Source organism: Columba livia, assembly GCF_036013475.1.
Source record: "Columba livia isolate bColLiv1 breed racing homer chromosome W unlocalized genomic scaffold, bColLiv1.pat.W.v2 SUPER_W_unloc_4, whole genome shotgun sequence".
Classification (NCBI taxonomy): domain Eukaryota; kingdom Metazoa; phylum Chordata; class Aves; order Columbiformes; family Columbidae; genus Columba; species Columba livia.
Window position 1 is genome coordinate 217778 of NW_027042999.1, and position 19020 is coordinate 236797.

A 19020-nucleotide genomic window follows, 5' to 3' on the forward strand; every position below is an offset into this window, starting at 1 on the left:
GCGGGATGCGCATAGCTAGCTAAACCCAAGTAGGTGGAGTAAGTAAATGTAACCTTTTAGTGCTTAGCCTATTAGATAGAGACAAGTATGCATAATTATGGTATTTGGTATAAATGCACGCTATCTCGGGCAATAAAGTTGAAGTATGCTTTATCACTCATATTGAGTCGGCTGCATTTCTTCCTCTGTCCGCTCAGGTCTGGAACTCTGATGGGATTTCTCTCCGCAGATCCTCACTTCAGTAAGTTTCCTGAAAAGCCTAAATTTGAAGGTTGTAGAGAAAAAGGGAGTTTTAGCTTTATTTTGGGTTTGGGGATAAGGGAGATTAGGGGCACGAAGGATTCTTTTACATGGTATGGCTTCTGTTTCCTACTCAAGTTGCCAGGGATGTATAGATTATCCAGGTAGATATACATGGAGATATATAGATTCTCATATTTGGGAAAGGGATTAAAATATGACACATAATGTAGAAGTTGCAAAAATAAATAGCCTTTCCAAGATTAAACTGCTAACTCTTAAAAATTGTTACTGAAGTCTGACTAGACATTTTCTTCCTTGTCTGAAACTTATGAAGGCCCTTAGGACCATAACTATACAGGACCTATTATAGCAAGGAGAGAGTAGGAGAAGTCACACATAAGGTTTGGTTGTTACTTCTAATGTGCAAAAAATTGAGGATATTAGATTGTGTCTTCTGTTTGTTTTTCAGAGAGAATGTCAAGGTTCGTCCAAAGGTCTGCATTTAGCTTCACCAGTGCAAGAACTGATTGGTACAGCTAAATCTTTTGGAGGTTGGTCAAATATTTTAGTTACAAAACATGTTTCTATTAAAATTTATTAGAAATATTTAATGTATTGAAAACACAGAGGCACTGTTTATCCAACAGAAAAGTTCAACGGACTGGATTCTTGAAGAGAAGACAGACATGATTTTGCTTATGGCAAAATGTGTTTGAAAAAATAGAAAATAAATAACTTGTATACATAAAAGCAGCTTTTCTTAAATAGCCCCAGGAAAAAAGAAAATGCATAGTTACAAAATTCAGAAGCATTATGCTCCATTAAATGAAAGCGTAGTTTTTTGTTTCTGGAATGTCATGAATGCCTTTGGGTTGGCTGGTAACTGGTACTCAAAGTGGTACTTTACTAGTAAACTTCCTTTTTTCAGAAGTTCTCCAGACTTGATGCAAACCTAAAATAGAATTTTGGTGTAAATACTTCAAGCCTAACAACTACAAAAAGCATTATGTTAATCATGCTTTATGGCAAGCAAAGCTGCGCTGGTACTAGCCAACTACAATGCTTTAAAGTAATATAAAAATAGAGTAACAAAACCTGTTGGATAAGGCTGTGCCTTCTGATCAGAAATCACGAAGAGCAAAGCAGTCTTCCTCTACAATGAAAACATTTTAGATCTCTGTCTATCTATCTATCTATCAAGCTATTTTAAGATGGGGGGAGGGGCTCCAACACATCTCTTTTCTGTCTTCTGTAGTCTATGAAATCAATATGGTTAGGAAAAACCTTTTATTTTTTTCTTCCTAATAGATTGTATGTTAATAATCCATTTAGCCTGGCAAAAAAGCTTAATGAAATATGCTATTACAGTAGGGCTTGTTTCTAAGTCATATACATTAGTGGAAGTGCCCTAATAGATTTGGGGCTTTTTTTCTTCTTCTTGTTTTGTTTTGTCATTAATTTGGTTGGGTTTTTTTAATAGGCAACCAAGCTACTGTTTGCAGAAGGAAAGTAGAATTGTCAAATGTATGTTCTTCGTCCAGACCTCCACAGTTAGGATTTTCTGATGTTCCCATATCAACAAAGACAATCACCATACCCAGGCATCAGACTTCCCCAGAACTGAATAAAACTTGGTGTGATGGTATCTTGGAAGAATACCAGTCTGCAGATGAGGAATGCTTCTGGAGCAATGTAACTCTTGCAGACTTGTATCCAGGGATGTTAGAGTTACTTACAAGGCTCATGACAAAGCAGACTCGGATAAAAGAGTCAAAATACATGTTTGGACAATTAAGGCACAGAAGACACCCTTCTGGAAGACCAAAGCTCAGTGTCACCTTAGTCAAAATAAGAGGGTTCAGACCTCCTAAACTGAAGCGAGCACAGCCTAGCATATGCAGCAGTAGACATGAAGACATCCAGAATCAAACTTTCGGAAATGAGAATAGAGAACTTCGTGATGACAAGAGGTCCATTAATAATTTGTCTGGTGTGGTACCTTATTCTTACATTGATACAAATGAAATCAAAATGGACTGCTCTGACTCAAGTTTAGTACCTAGAAAAGGCCCAAAATTCTCCAAACGGACTGTTTTTCCTGATGTTATAACTACAATGGGAGAGACGTTTCTAGTTGAAGATGAGTTACAGACTACTGTCTCACTTAATCCAAAATGCAAAGAAAGTGAAAAATTTGCTTACCAGTGTCCTTCAGAATACTGTTTTATAACGTCTGCTGCCAGTTCAGGGTCAACAGGACTTCATCCGGTAAAAGAGAGTAAAACTCAAAAAAATTACTTTTCTTGTGGTGATACCTCAGAGTTGTGTTCATCTACTTGCAGTTCCTATGGCAATAGTCATGCTTTTACACCTGTTGCAAACTGTTCTCTTGCAAGAGCATCAAATACTTTGCTCATAAATCCCGAAAAAATAACCTCTGAAAGACAAATTGCTTTCGAGCACAAGCACTTATTTTCCTTGTTGTCTACAAAGCAGAGTCCTTCAAAGATGCCCCAGAAATACAAAGATGCATTTGAAAAGCTCTACTACAAGCTGTGTCCCCAAGAAATCCAAAAGCCTTTGACATTGACAAGATCTCTTGCAAATTCACAGAACCTTGAAGGTAAAGGAAGATTAGTGAAGAGTAATTTAAGTCATTCTGTGAGGTCCCATACACCGTGTGACAGAGAATTTGACAGGATTTATGAGCAATTGTGTAGTGGGGGTGTTCCAAAACTTCCTGGGTTTCAGAGAGCTTCAAATTTAAAGAAGTATGGAGGAGTACAGATGTCAGAAACTGTAAATGCTCTGGTTAACTCGCCTGTTCAAACTTTATCTGCATCTCCCAGAGTTAAAAGACTGGGGAATTTCCAAAACGATCCTCTTTGTTCACCAGTAAAGTGACTGAGAGGTATACCGGAACGTTATCTATCTTCAACAAAATGTGAACAGATTGCTCACAGAAGAAACGCTGAACTTCAGACCGACGGCATGAGGTTTTTGAACCCATACATTGTCAGTAACCCCAGCATTTTTGAGAGTCACAACTGCCAGAGTGAGGTAGTTAAAGGACCTTGTAAAACTATAATATTGTGCAGTCTTTGATATTTGGAAAAGGGCTTAAAAATAGATTGGAGCTGGAAGCTTTTTAAGCAAGTGGCAGCTTACTTCTTGTGCTATTTGGTCAGTAGAGTTGTTTTACATCTTTGGGGTTTTGGGGATTTTAATTTGCTAAAATATAAGTCGTATCAGGTCTCCTGGATCATGTGAGGAAGTCCACTATATTTAATAACCTTGAAAGTGGTTATACAATGCTCAATAATAGATTGTGTTTTAATGGACTGTGTCACTGGTTAAAATAATCTCAGACAGTGAGCCTGTTAATTAAGGTGGTGTCCTTCTGAAATGATAACACTTTGTAGGTGAACGAATTGAGGCGAACCAATTAAACTTTACCTGGTTCCACTGAAATCATTAGACTTGTTGATTTAAATATTAAATCCAGCCCTTATTTCCAGGTTCCCAGTCATTTCTTCTGAGGCAAGCTGTGACATAATACATGAGTTTTTCCATCGATGTAATCTGTTAATGCTTTATTCTCAGGGCTCTGGATTTCATGCTGCGTCAGATAAAACTTTTCTTGGTGTTCCTGGTACTTCCTTGCAAGGTTAGTGTCAGAGACTTTATGAATTACTGCTTTAGCAATCACAAGCACTTCTTCAAGGGTAGATCTACAAATCTCAATAGACCGCTGTCTAGGTGACAGCTCTTCTTCCTCAGTAACAGTTGGGTATGTTCAAGTGTTCCTTTAAGGAATCTATACAGAAAAGGGTTTTCTGAATCACATGTAAACAGCAATTTAAGAAGCTTTTCTTTAGGTTAACTGGGACTTTTCCTACTAAAGTGTTGCTTATACCCATTGGTTTTCTCCCTTCCTTTTTCCTATTTTATTTAAAATTTGCTGTTGCTTTTACTTTACATATCTACCTGTTCAGCAGGAAATGCATACTTTATTAATCCTACACTTGAGTAACCACATGCTTTTGTTTGGATTCTTTATCTTTACAAAAACTTGCAATTGAGTTGTTGCATGCTACTGTCACTTGCTTAGGTGAATTAGATTGTTAGCCTGGATAAAAAGGCTTTTGCTAATTCAGGACAGTAGAATTTTAGAATTTTCAAAATACACCACCAAAACTAGCTTAGTTTAAGATTCAAAAATGCTAATCTTCTGATTTTCTTTTTAAAATCTAATTTTGGTTTAAAGCATGTCTGTAACATAACATGAACTTTTGTTCCTACTAAGTTTGGTTTATTTTTATGAACCTTGTCATCAAGATAACAACTAACATGTAAAGGAAAATACTGAAGAAGATGCCTTGAAATATTGTCAACTGGTATACAAGAAGAAAATAGCAGAAGAAATGTACTTCTTTGCATGTTTCTTGCCTTGTTGCATTTTCATTGCTGGTTAATTGTAAATAATTTGTTTATTTGAGGTGGACATCTGTTTATTTTGCCTTCCTCAAATTTTAACTAATACTTTATGTATTATGTTTTTTTTTTTTTCTGGTATCAGCAGTTCCTTCTACGTTTTTCTAATGGCATAAGCATTTTTGCAGAACTATAGCTTATACTTAAGTACAGTGTGCAAAATGTATTGGAAATTAAGTTTTGCCAGCACCTTTTGCATTAGAATATTTTTGTAAGGAAACTTGCTCATTGAAGTATGCCAGTGAAGTATTACCCATGTCTTAACAGGCTAACATTTTAACAACATACAGTAGTGTCCATGCTACTCAGCATTGTTCTTATCCTTTTCATACTACTGTTTTCTACCACCAGAATCTGGGATTGCAGGTACCAACTCTGGTTGGCCTAGTGCAGTGAAGAATTGCAGCAGTCCCAGAAATGCACAGTACTGTCGCAAAAGGTAAGTTCTTCCTCAAAAAGAAAATCCAAAAGAAATTCTTGGTGCTTTACATCTATATTAAAGGTGTGGAGGCTGTTGCTTACATGTGTCCTTCTAGAATGAAAATCAGATCGGATGCTTGGGAAAGCCCAAGCTAATCAGACCTGCAGACTCAAACACTGGGAAGCAAGTGTCTGGACAAAACTAGCCAGACTTCAGCATGGCTGGCCAGTGAACGTAAGGTAGTAAGATGGCTTGACTGAATAGCTACTCTAGTCCTTCTTTCTGTTCCTTGTAGACGCATTTATTATTTTAGATATAACTCAGATGGACTGCCAGCTGACAAGCTTCCTTGGGCCTGTAGTGTGTCGTTCTTGTATATGGTTCCAAGGAGTGAGGCTCTTGTTTAATGGCTACACAGCCCTCAGAAGTTTTATGCTTAAGCCACTTGGCAAAATGCTGCATTTGTAATGAATGGTGGTGGAAAGAAACCAGTATTGTCTTCCTGTCTCAAACTTGATAGCCTTTCTGGAGAAGGTGATTATGAAAGACTTATTTCAGAAAAAGAAATGTTCATAACTAAAACTTTTCTTGAGCTCTGTGTGACTGCTGTTGTACAGCTATAGTGCTATACTGAATTGTCAGATGTAAACTAAAATGGTTCAAAATATGCCATTTCTTAAGTAATATGCAAGGAAATAATTACATTCTCACTTGTATCTTTCCCTTTTAGCTATTGGTGAATACATTCCGAGCTTACATGGGGAAGTTTAAGAGATACTTATATAATTTAGGTTAAGAGAGTAGCATTACGGAGACATTAAAATGACATAGGATGAAAAGTTTTCTCTCTAGCTGAGAGCACATAGGAATGTGGACAAGGAGTCCTGCTGGGTGGGTCTTTTGGGACTGTTTGAAAGTTGATGGTTGTTTTAAACTAAGGATTAATTTTTACTGGAATCAATACCATGTGAATGCTGAGATACCAGCTTCTACAACTCCTTTCCAAAATGTCTTCAGAAGGGCAGGTCCTTCAAAGTGGCAGTCTGGATCGTATTTCTTGCTCAGTCTCTAAATGTGCTTGGAAGACACTTTAGAACACTTAACTTAGCCATTTTCTAACATGGTTTAGTTTGTCAGTTTGTCAGGTTATTGCCTCTAATCATTCACTGTTTTTCCAGAACGAAGAAGCAGATATCACTTTATGATTACATATTTGGTTTATGAAGCCACTTCAAATGTTCTCTCCTTTGTAGTATGAATCAAGCCCATTAATCTCATGGGATCATCATGAATGGCTTCTACGTTTGTTGTGTTTTCAGCAGCCAGCTGCTCACTGTTGAGATAAATGCTAACTTTGGAAGCCATCATGGTGGGGTTAGATGATCTTTCTTCTTCATCCTCCTCTAATGAAGGGCCTTTCTTTCTCCTCGGCTTTCTGCGTTTTCCCTTGACACTGTGATCAAGTGAGGCATAACACATCTGATGGGCAGACTCCACCTAGATGAACATGCACTTTAACATTCAGTAGTTATGCTTGCTCTAAAGTTATGTCTAAGACTTTGAGTATGTCTACACCGTAATCATAATAGTGGCTGAAGTTTACCCAAATTAGCTCATTAAAAGTACAAATGATTCAGCTGTGGCAGCACAGAAAACAGACCAACGTAACCTAACAGTAAATGACTCGTGTTCTTGGGGTAGTGTTGGAACGATAAAGGACTCAGCATTCCGATTCAATGTGAATCACGCAGAGACATTTATTACAGAAACAAGCCTCCTTATATATGCAACTATATTCTAATCACGCGTCCACGCTCCAAGCATGGATTCGCTAAATGAGTATCACAGGCTGTCCATGCGCTGGAGTCTCACTGATGATACGTCCAATGATTCACGCCATGTTGGGACCCCGCTGATTGAGGAAGGCCCCTCTTTCTCACAGCAGATTCTGTTCTCAGCTTCTCGAAGCGGCCTTGAGATTCCTTAGGGCCAGACTAATTCAGCGACAAATCTTTATCTATCAAAACCCCTCCGCACTTCCCCCTTTCTGTTCTTGAATTAGTCAGGCCCCTTTAACCGCACGGTGAATCGTTTTTGAAATATACTGCAACATAGAACACGTGATTAACAACATAATTACATATAATGCAGTTAAACCTTACTTAATAAGATCAAACAACTACCTGCCTATTCTTAAAACCTTAATTCTACTATGACAACATTATTAACACACTATTTTAATAGATTCAAAATAACCAGACAAGTTAATACAATATATTCTCTTAAATTCCTAAAAGATTTATAACTGCGCAATTTATAGGGTAACATATTTAATACCATCAGCATATACTAATAATTGAATTAATATCTTAAAAGTTATCTTAACCTATTTAAAAGATCAATAGCTTAAGATTAATATCCCTTCTAAATCTTTATCAGTTGCTAAATTTAGATTACTATGGTAGGGATATCTCATAATTTTACCTTATCTATGCATTGACTATCTAATCATAATACCACCCTTTTGGATCTCCTGCTGATTTTTCAAATTGCCATTCTCCACAGAAGGTACACCACCTTCTTACTAATAGGCTTCTAGACCACCATGTCTGTGAGCATCTATAACACTGAATTAGGATCCATGGTTTACATCTGAAACAGTCCTCACAACTTCTCTCCCTCCTGTCCATCTCCATCCGTTGAATCTTTGTGGAATCCACTTCAGTCCTCGGCCTGTAATGACACAAACATAACCTTTTCCCCAGGTTATCAATTGATGCGGCCTTTTTCATTGACTAGTGATTTGACCATAACTAACGTAGGTTCTTTCTGGTTTAGCATGGCTTTGGGTCATACTTGCAAAGTATTTCATCACTTACAATGCTTTTGACAATTGGTTTTGTGGTGTTTCCCCTACTTCCCCCCCTTTGTTTTTTTTGTTTTTTTTTTTTTTTTTTTTGTTTTTTTTTTTTTTTTTTTTTTTTTTAAAAAAGAAAAAAACAACAAACAAACAAAAAAAGTTCAGAACCAGATACGTGTGTTGGATCTTGACTACGTACTCAGAATCACAAATCAAATGTAGAGGTTCCTCCTTAAAAAGCTCTAAGTAATTTAAAGCTGCGCCAAGTTCTGCTGATAGGGTTGAAACTTCAATAATTTTTACAGAATGATGCCAATCATTATCTTCACACCAAACCACTACAGCTTTATGAGACTTCCCAGAACCATCAACAAAAACTTTGCAAGTATGTAGGATCAGACCAAATACAAGTATGGCCTATGACCTGATGTTAAAGGCTTGCAGGTTCTGCAGCAATTTACATTTAGGCATGCCAAAAGCTGTGCTGTTAAAAAAAATAGCTAGTGCAATTTACAAAGACATAGATTACTAATTAAAAAAAAAATAAATCAGAATTAAATTTCACAAATGGTACATATATGACAAAAGGATCATGGCCTATTAAGACTTAAATTCATTCCCTGCATTTTCTTGATCAGAGTGACAATTGAACAGTCGGTATATCAGTCTGCCAGCAATCTCATCATACTGTCCCACAATAGCCACAGGTTTTTCATACACAAATCTGCAAGTCCAATCGAATGCAGTCAGCCTGTAAGGTTGTCAAAAATTTATTCCTCAACATTTCTAACTCCATTTTGGCTGTCATATTTATTGGATATTGTTTTCCCTTACCGGATCGAAGTCCTGTTTCAGATCTATCAGTGCAGTATTTGCTTTATCGAAACATTGGCTGTTAATAGTAGTGGAAATACAGCATTTGAAATTTCCTTGGAGATTTCTCACTTGCAGCAAGCAGATCTGCACCATCCAAGCAGCATCTTGTAGGCCATGCAACTAAACAGAATTCTCAGAAAACATTATTTGAGCTTACAATTTACTTAACAAATCTTAACCTAAGAGAGATATAGGACTTTCTGGCAACTATAAGAATTCATGTATTAAAACTTTCCAAATTTGGCATTCTATTGGTCTCAAAACTACGGGTCTGCTAGGGATGCCTTTAAACTTCACCCTCAGACTGCTCCATTCAGTATTACATCGCTGCAGTGGTGGGGAGAGAAAACCCCCCTTTCACCGCTTTAAACGTGGGCAGCCAGATTTTTCCATTTTTTTTTTTTTTTTCCTTTTTTCTCTTCTTGCTGCAGTTTAGATATACCCAAGGTCATGCAGCTGGCATAATGGCTGGTACGAAGTGGGAGGCTCTGGGAAACTTCTCAGTTACAGTGAGCTGCACACAGGCCTGGGATATTTTGCTCTTTTGTTTTCCCATTTCATTCCAACCATAATACACTTTATATGCAATTCCAAGTAGCTCAGCAATAGTTACATTCCTTAGCTCCATTTACCTTTTACAATTTACAGCAGATGTCAAAAAACATTATAATAAACATCAATCCCTTATTCTATTCTCCTAGATCCAAATCAGTTAATATTCTAGCAACTTTTAAATACGACCTCTTCCAAATTCACATCTATCATAGCATTTAGGTGTTTTGGTGTGGTTTTTTTTGTTTGTTTTGTTTTGTTTTGTTTTGCTTTTTTTCAAAGCAGAGCTTAACAATTTAAATGCTTTTCTGGTCTCAAAATTACTAGATAACAATATAAGCAATTACTCTAATGTGTAAGGATGCATCCTAAGGGGGAGCAAGGTGGAATTTTGGCAGTGGAACCGGTTCCCATTTTGTAATTATCTCCCCAAACAAGATTCTTTTGGTACCAAATATAAATATGCAAACTAAAATACTGAGCTCAGATATGAAAACCAAACACCAAGTTCAAATATTCAGATGGATCACAGTTACACTAATTTAAGACAATATCTCCATTTTTGCATTGCACCTTTGGGCCGCTTACTGCCCAGCCAGGTGGAGGCACCTCTGGGTCTCCCTGACAAAACAGGTCAGTGTGCGCTGGAGCCCCATTGGCACCCACTCCCCTGCCACCGCAGCAAGCTGGACTGGGCAAGGCTGGTGCACTACAGCTGTTATTCCAAAACCAGGATTCTTTACATGGTGTGCATACTGAAAAGCCAAATCCAGCACACCCAGATGAGACACAGCCTGTCACAGAGTTGTGCAAGTCTGAATGCTGGAATAAAGGTAGCATGCTGGAGAGAAAAATAACAGCTACTACACGCAAAATTTTACCATCACATTCATGCAGTAAAGAACTAAATTACTTATCACAAAATGCACATTTTGAGTCAACGGATTCTCATGATTTAACAGTCTGTGAACTTATCGTACCATATAGAAAGACCTACCAAAATTGCAACATGCTTAAACAGATACCCACAAAGAAAACAGGTTAATAAGTAAAGCATCTTGCAGACTTTTAACAAGTTTTCTGACCTGTGTGTTATCAGTTAATTCTCTCTCAGCTTGTTGAAGTTCAAATCGCACCGCCTGTAAAACTGCAGAGATTTATTTTGTCCTGCTCTTCTGGCCTTAAAAACAACATTAATCGCAACAGAGTGTTACACTTCAAGATTGTATTCTCCAGACACTTTTCCCAACCATTTAACTTATACAGCAGCCAACACTGATTTCAATATTTAACAAGATCTTCCTTCCTCATAATTCCTAAGTTTTAAAACACCTCCGAATACCGATTTTTTAGGAACACAACTGAAAACGATAATTCCTGACCCCATCTTGCAAGTAAAAACCTTGATAAGAGGGAGGGAGGGGGGAAGGGGAGGAATGCACAGGGCTGCTTGCAGTGTGAGTGTGAAAAGCGGGGAGAAGGTTTTACAGTGCACTTAAAAACAACTAGTATAACAATTAACTCACATTCCTAACAAGCTGCTTGATTTTCAGAGAGGCAATACACAGGACCACATAATAGGTACTGTAAAACTCGTAAATAATATGTTGATAGCAAACATCAGCATTCTCTACTGCTAATTTCAATACCAATGCTTCCTTAGCTTTCAAGTTTTCAACCTGCTTATTGATGGCCTCTTGAAAGTGGTCAGTAAATTGCATGTAATTCTCATTGGGACCCTGATTAATAGTTGCAAATGATTTGGCTGTTTTGTTGGTTTCAGGCACCTCTCAGCTTGATATGCAAGCTCTGTTGACTGCCTCAGGATTTCAGAAAGTTATCGTGCCTGTAGTTGTGATATGTCCATTAGTGTCTCTTCTAGGAGTTGTGGGATACCTGCCCCTTTCACCGAATCCCGATCGTTCTGTCCTAAATGATCTATAGCTGTTACATTGCATAGGTCTAATTTTGCTTGAGTCTTTCATGGTTCTTATCTGATCTCGGGGCAACTCGTACACATACTTAACTTTTCAAGAAAAATGCTTCAAACCCTCATTCTCTTCCGAGTCATCAGATAACACGGACTTGAACGGTGCTGGAGAATCATTAGTAACAGGGGGGTTCGGAACAGTGCACATTCTCGGCAATACTTTGTAGCATCATAATTATTCGTATAAGCTGAGTCCCCAAGCGCATCCCCTTTCCCGTCACAATCAGCATGACCGCATTGCTGACTGTTGGATTCACTCGCTAATAGCTGATCTGATCTTTCACACAGTTCTTTTGCCCAGTTCATATCCGGCAACTCCTTCTGCTCTCTCGTAGGAGTTAGAGGGGTAGAAGGCGGTAAAGGCGGACATGAATCAGTAAAAGGACTGATATTACACATATTTACGACTTTAGCATTCTCATCTTTCACCAGTTCTTTTGACAAATTGTCTGATTCCAGTCCTTTAGACTTCTTGATCTCTCTAGAGTCGGGTAATGGTATAGGAGTCCATCCACTCGGTTATTTTCCTCCCTGCGCCCCAGACTGCTGTATCATCGTGGGTGCCGACGGCACAACAGGGGATGGAGTGGGGAGGGGGTCAAAAGACTCGATCCGGGTAAACTTTACGGTTATTTTTAGGTTTGCTATCAGGCTGCCCCCTTAAAGTCTTTTAAGGCGGAAATTATAAGCTTCCATGTAATCGCTAATGATTTAGTTTCTTTATCATCTCCATTGCTGACCTTATTCCGTAATTTCTTCCCTTTATCATCCCAAAGTTAACGTTTAAAAGCCTTCTAATTTTCTCCCGGGTAGCCGTTAATTCTACACCAAATTAATAGTCTACATATGTTACATTTTTCCTATGTAAGTCCTCTCATAGAGAGAATATGCAGGAGGAACTTAACTGCAGCTTGTGCTTCAGAGAACACGTTCTGCCCCATAACTTTACTCTTCCCTCCTCCTGTTCCCAGCCAATCAACTTTTCCCTTTGCTGCGTCGACGACTTTATTCCCGGGGCGTCCTTACGCCTCTGTCCGGTCTTCAGTCCAGCTGAAGACGCTCCCGGCTGGGCCGCTCCAGGCTTTTCCCCGATCGTAGTGGTACGCCAGAGTATCACGTCGGGATCACCATTTGTTGGAACGATAAAGGACTCAGCATTCTGATTCAATGTGAATCACGCAAAGCCATTTATTACAGAAACAAGCCTCCTTATATATGCAACTATATTCTAATCACGCGTCCACGCTCCAAGCATGGATTCGCTAAATGAGTATCATGGGCTGTCCATGCGCTGGAGTCTCACTGATGATACGTCCGATGATGGGACCCCGCTGATTGAGGAACACACCTCTTTCTCACAGCAGATTCTGTTCTCAGCTTCTCGAAGCGGCCTTGAGATTCCTTTGAGCCAGACTAATTCAGCAACAAATCTTTATCTATCAAAACCCCTCCACAGGGTTATGGCAGCTATTATTGGAAAGATTCACTGTGGGACTGCGGGTACTTTATATAATTGGTCCAAGTTCTTTGGGATGTAAGACATTATTTGATCTCTTTTTCTTCTTACTGGTTTTGTTTGTTTGTTTTTTAAATTATAATCCAGTTACATTTTTCATAGGCTTGGTCTGTGCAGAAAACTGAAGATGGGTGATTCTTGTCTGTAAATATGATCTCATTTGCAGTGCAAAATGTATGCCTCGTGTGTCTTTCCCCTGTTTTTCTCTGTGTTTTTCAAGCCAAATTATCAAACATTTTTCATATTGGAATTTTCATAGGTTAGTTAGTTTCTGTGAAGTTAATAAAGCAAATGTCTAGATTTAAAAAGAAAAAAAAAATAAATTTTCCACCACCTGGAAGTATCCTGAGAGAGAATTCAATTCAGCCTGATCTGCATGCCTGTGACCGAGCTTTATTATGCCATATGGATGGAAATGAGCTGTCTATAATTCTCCTGCTCCCTCATTAATGTCCCAGATGGAACAAAGGGTCAAGTCCGTGCTTAAATTTCTTGATGAACTACGACACTAATGCATGGTAATTTTCATGATGAGCAGTGTGAAAATTTTTGTTATATATTGTCGTGGGATACACACAAAAATTCTGAGACAGACCACATTACCCTAATTCAGAAATCCAGAATTAAACTTAGAGATACCTGTAGCTGGTTAACTGGCCTTTGAGGCTGGGACTTCATCTGCTCGTAACAACATTCCTCTACAGTTTATCAAAGTAGAAAAATGTTTTAGTTATTAAGGCACACTACTGATTCTTAAAAGATCAAATTAACTGCTCCTCCCTGTTACAGAACCATCTTCCCCCAGTTTACTTCGGTAGAAGTTTGGTTTTTTTTGAATTCACACATAGATCTCTTTCTCTATTAACAGAAGGGCGAATAGCTAAGAAATTCAGACATGCATACTGTGAAAATGAAAAGCATTTTCTGTTCATATGGATGGAAAGTTTCTCATTATTCACTAAGTGGGCGTCATTTTAGACTGCTAGGGGTACCATCTTGTGTGGGAGCATTGACTTTGGGCAGGGAGTAATATGTGTCTTAGATTGCTGTAACTGCATGGATCAAACTGTTATTTCAACTGGTCCAGCTTTACATGAAGAACAGCTCTTGGTTTTGAGATATTTGGCTGAACAGGATCATTTGGACTGCAAAAAATCCAATTCAGTATGAGACCTGGTCTTAAAAAGAGTAGTGCAGTATGACGGTTTGCAGTTCTATCTCAAGCTGGTATTAATTCTGTGTTGAGAAACACAGAAAGCGTTGGTCAGTCAGTTTTTAACTACACATTTATCACAGCCTCTGAACAGACACGTGTTCTCAAAGTGAAGCTTACCTAAAATATCTTGATTGAGATTGCCATAAACTGGGTCATCTTCTGTGTAGTAGCCATCATAGCTAGAAGGGCAACGGAAAAATACTTTTAATTCACAGAATATGCTTGATTTAGGACTTCACTATTAGACTTTAAACATTTTACACGCATGTGGCAGTAGCAAGCAGATTGTATGTGATCTGAAAAACAAGACCAAAAATATCGGGGTGGGGGGGGAAACAAGTGTGGGGACACAGCACAGAAATGGCTATGTGCATGTTCTGAAGAGAGATTTGTTATCTAGCCAAGAATAGAACTCTTCTTTCCTGGAACTTACTTAAGTATAAAGCTAATCTCAAGACCACTAAGCTACCGTTTGATGTAGTTCTAGAGGTATTATTGATCACTGAAACGAACCCACTTCATGTCCTCTGAGCCTGCTTTGCAATACAAACTAAAGCACTAAATGGGTCTCTTGGGGCAATATTCTTAAAAACAGAGACTTCCCAACTTCAGAAAAATTTGTAATTGAGGACTGGTTTGGGGAAACAGGTGAAGGCTTTTGTATTTCTGTTTCAAGGGCCTTTTATATTTTGCTTGACATGAGACCCTTTCCATCTCTGTTTCTTAACGTTTGGCCTATTTTTTTTTTACTATGGGATAAGAGAAACAGACTTGTAACAGATCATCAGGTATCCAGCAGCTGTATACAGACTCCATTTCATTGCTTTTGAACATCATTTATAAAATAAGGGTATGAAATGTAAATACATTTTTTTATATATTGTAACTTATTGTTTTATGATATTTATCTTAAATTATTATAGACTTACTGAGTTTGAGTGATAGTAAATATTGTTTTATCTCTATATCTTGCACTTCATTATACAAAATTCTCATATTAACATGCAATTATTTCATTTTTGATGAAATGACTGGAGTACATCACTTCCACATGATTTTTTAGTACATCACTTCCACATGATTTTTTTCCTGTTTTCTTCGGATTTTTCTTTTCCACAACCAGTGTGCTCTCTTGTGTTTCCAGGCGGGCTTCATGACATACTGGATTTTTCCCTATGCTGTCCCTCCAAAGCCGTCTCTCATTATTTATTGCTTATTTCAACCTTTCCAGAAAGAAATATTTTATCAATCTTACCTTGGACTGTTGTCTTCATAGTCTTTATACTTTTTAGCAGGAAAATTTGTTAAAAAAAAAAGAAAGAGCAAATGAAACATGCTATTTTTAGAACACTACAGATAATTGTCCAACTGACATGCTTTTGATTTCACCGTAGACAGTAAAATGGAATGCTCTTGGCTCTGAGAAACTTCATTTGTCCCCCTGCTTTTCTCAAATACTTGTGACTAATACAAGAAATGTTGGTGTGCTACCCTGTCCTGTGGCTGCAAAGTCCACATTAGTTTACAAGTCCCCCAAAATGTATTGTAACACCTGTGATTAATTTCTTATTTCCTTCTCCTTCTGCTTCTACCTCATCTTTTTCTCTGCCTAGGGAGGTGCATCATGTGTTTATATTACAAGGCGAAGGGTTTGTTTACTTATTTTGCTAGTTCTGCTGCGTATATCTCAGAAAGAGTGACCATGCAGAAAAAGAAACTGAGGCAGAGAGGCATTGGCTCCAAAGAGATTTGTTGCTAGAGCTTGATTAATAACTCAGGAATGCTTGACTTTCTATCTTCTGCTCCAGAACTCCCGAATTTAGCACAGTAAGCTCCGATTACATGAGCAATGCAACATCAGCCAACCTTACCAAAACCTTGCTCAGCATTAGTTTTGTAAATGACTGTGATTTTTCATCGTAGAAATCTCTGCCTAGCAGCACTAAAAGACAAACCAAAAAGGCACTCCCTCATCCCACAGCTCTCCAGCAGCTCTTTTAATATCCTGTCATATTCTAATTTTCTTGTACTTGGTGAGTTCAGTTCATAAGCATAGGCCTGTTTATGTAGGTTATGTACGCATGTGTGTTTAACGTGATTGAACCTGCTAGTGTTTGCCTGAGCACCCATGTGCATATAGCACAGGTGCAGTTTTCCCTGTGGAAACGCACTTTTTCTCTGAATGGGCGTAGTGAGGATGTGCAACTGAAATCTACAGAATTGCATGCATAAGAGAGGTTGCAATGGCATCATCAAATCTGTTGAAAGTCATAGTTAATTTTAACCGAAACAAGAGTATGACTGTAGTCGCCCTCTAACGTGAATTAAACAAATCAGTTCCTTATTGTGAGTGACACATTGATTTAAGAGCTACATTAGCATCCCACGATGAAAAGCAATTTGGACTTTTTCAAAACAAACTAATTAAGCATAAAATGTGCATGAAATCTGAAATTCAAATAAGCATTCAGGAATTTTGGGAAGATAAAATTTTCTCAAATGTATTTTGTATCAGTGCAGCTACTTAAAATTCTTTTTAAACTAAAGTACGAATAACAACCAGTTACATGAAAAGTACACCTTAATAAAGGAAGTTACAGATGTTAAAAATGTACATTAAAAATACAAATTTAACCAAAACTTAATTCCTCAACTTGTATGTGTTCTGTTGGTTTTTCTTCAGAGAATGGACTCCGGTAGCTGTGTTTGGCAGTGGACTGGGCAGCTAGCAACCATTGTATAATCATACCTGGCTCCCCTAAACATGTTTGAAAGTTACATGCTCTCTACTAGAATCATTCTTGCCGAAAAATAATTAATCCATTTGTTGGCTTGAAATCTCCAAGCAGTGATGGCTTTCTCTGCAAACACTTTAACCCCTCAAACTCCATTCCTTACAGAGACATTACTTACCTTGCTTCTTTTTCATATAGTATGAAATGTTCAGTATCAACGAAACAACAAGAGCCAAACTCAGAAAGGCCAAAACTCCCCAGACAGAAAAATGGCAGTCCATTTCTGCAACTGAGAGAAAATAATTCCGTAGTTTGTGTTGTCAACAATTTTACTGTATTCTTTGTGGTGGGCTGATTTTTGCTTTCTGTAATTGAAGCTACTATTTTGTTGTTTACTCTGTGACAGCCATTGCTATACAAGCTAAATAATTAATATCAAACCCAGATGGTCAATAATAAGAGAGCAATGTCAAGAAGCTGTTAACAGAACTACTATTTCATAGGAATTCGGCCAAAGGTTGGACTATTGGTTTACCTGTAAGATGCAGTAAAAGTCAGAAATCGATAAAGAAAAAAGTCAATAGCTTTGAAATTATTTTTGTAACTGTCTTTAACTTATTATTTGCAGTAAATTTTGGGCTCAATTCTGGAGTTCGTGAATGTAGTTCTGAAGATTAATTCAGTCAAAACAACTTCACTGGAAATGTCTCTGAATAATAGCTAAGACCATCAGGGTTTAAGAATCTCTGCAACAGATTTCAAAGGTTGGTTATGTCTTTTCTTGCATTTCCTATTAAAACCACTTGTACTCATATTCTCGCTCTCCTTCCTGAGAAAGTAGATGTTGTAGTGGCAAAGGAGGAGAAGTGGCTGGGAATCAGTGAACTACTACAGAGAAAAACCTGAACAGCTCCTGAAGAATCACTTGGGAAAAGGTGTGTCAACTTAAACAAAGAAAGCCTCCTTTTGCACTGAGCTCACCTCTCCTTGGAGCCATGTTAGAAATACAGGAAGGAACTCCCCCTGCACCAAGTGAATTTTGCCATTTAATTAATTCTTCGATTAACCTAACTCATACAGATTTTCCATCACAAACCATGCTGAAGACAAGAGCCTATTTGTGACAGTCTAGTGGCCAAAGTGATTGGCGTTGCTGCAAATGGCTTGTGAAAACCCTTCCTTTACAGAGGAAATACTGAGCCAAATACATGAGTGAAAGGAGCTTGAAGCTAGATTTTTCACCTTCCCTAGAGGCATGTTTTATATTTTTCTAGATTCAGAGTGTTTGAAATAAAGCCTGGTCCCCAAAACTAAGGACTTCCACTAATATTGCATTAAAAGGTCTAGCTGGAACAGAGCAGTCAAGGGGAGAGACTAGATGGTACTCTCAGAATGGGATTAGAGCAGGTTCTTAACACACTTCTTTGGTTTTGCTGTAGCTGGATTCCTTCAGGGGGCTGATGTTTTGTTTGGTCCGTAAAGGAAAGCTGAGGTAAAAGAATACAGGAATACACGTTCCCGTGTTGCCAGCCACAGGTGGCGGAGGCAATGGATGTGCTCCTGCTGAGAAGACAGAGATTTTTTTCCCTGGTTGACTGGCTCCAGCTCGTCTTGGGGACAGCCCCTTTATGGGCTTTGTTCCCTAATTATGCTGGGGTTGCAAAAGCTCTCTTAGTTTTGTTTTATTTCAAGCCAGAGATGTGTTTATGATGTTGAAACAAGAGAAGATAATCCTTGGTAGTAAAAAATCACAAATTGCATGGAATTCTATGATGCAGGTTTCCTTCACGTCAGAACTCTCTTTTAAAAGGGACAAAACAGAGATGTAACTTTCTGACAGGCTTGTAGCTGTTTTTATCACATTCTACTTCCAGTGGCCATTTATCCTTCCTTTTATACTAAACAACCAATTTCCAGTCCTTTCTTTTCTCCTAGAGTTCTCCCAAAGGTGTTTGAGGGTTCTCCATCACAGCAATACTACTTTTCATGTTGAGAGGCACTTTTTTACAAGGTACAGACATTCTTGAGGAGGGATGACACCTCCGTGAAGCAGCTACATATTATTCTGATTTTTCAGAGAAGGAGTTAAAAGAAAGGGACATCATACCTTGAGAAGA

General features: G+C 38.1%; 1 protein-coding gene across 1 annotated transcript; it reads right to left on the reverse strand.

The window, feature by feature from the left end:
• Positions 1–6376: 6376 nt before the first annotated feature.
• On the reverse strand, positions 6377–15503 carry LOC135577496 (T-cell receptor-associated transmembrane adapter 1-like). Its single transcript, XM_065047631.1, has 4 exons — positions 15424–15503; positions 14286–14347; positions 13592–13650; positions 6377–6655 (listed from the first exon to the last, which is right to left on the reverse strand). The coding sequence occupies exons 1-4, from the start codon at positions 15501–15503 to the stop codon at positions 6377–6379; spliced, it is 480 nt and encodes a 159-aa protein (XP_064903703.1).
• Positions 15504–19020: the final 3517 nt, after the last annotated feature.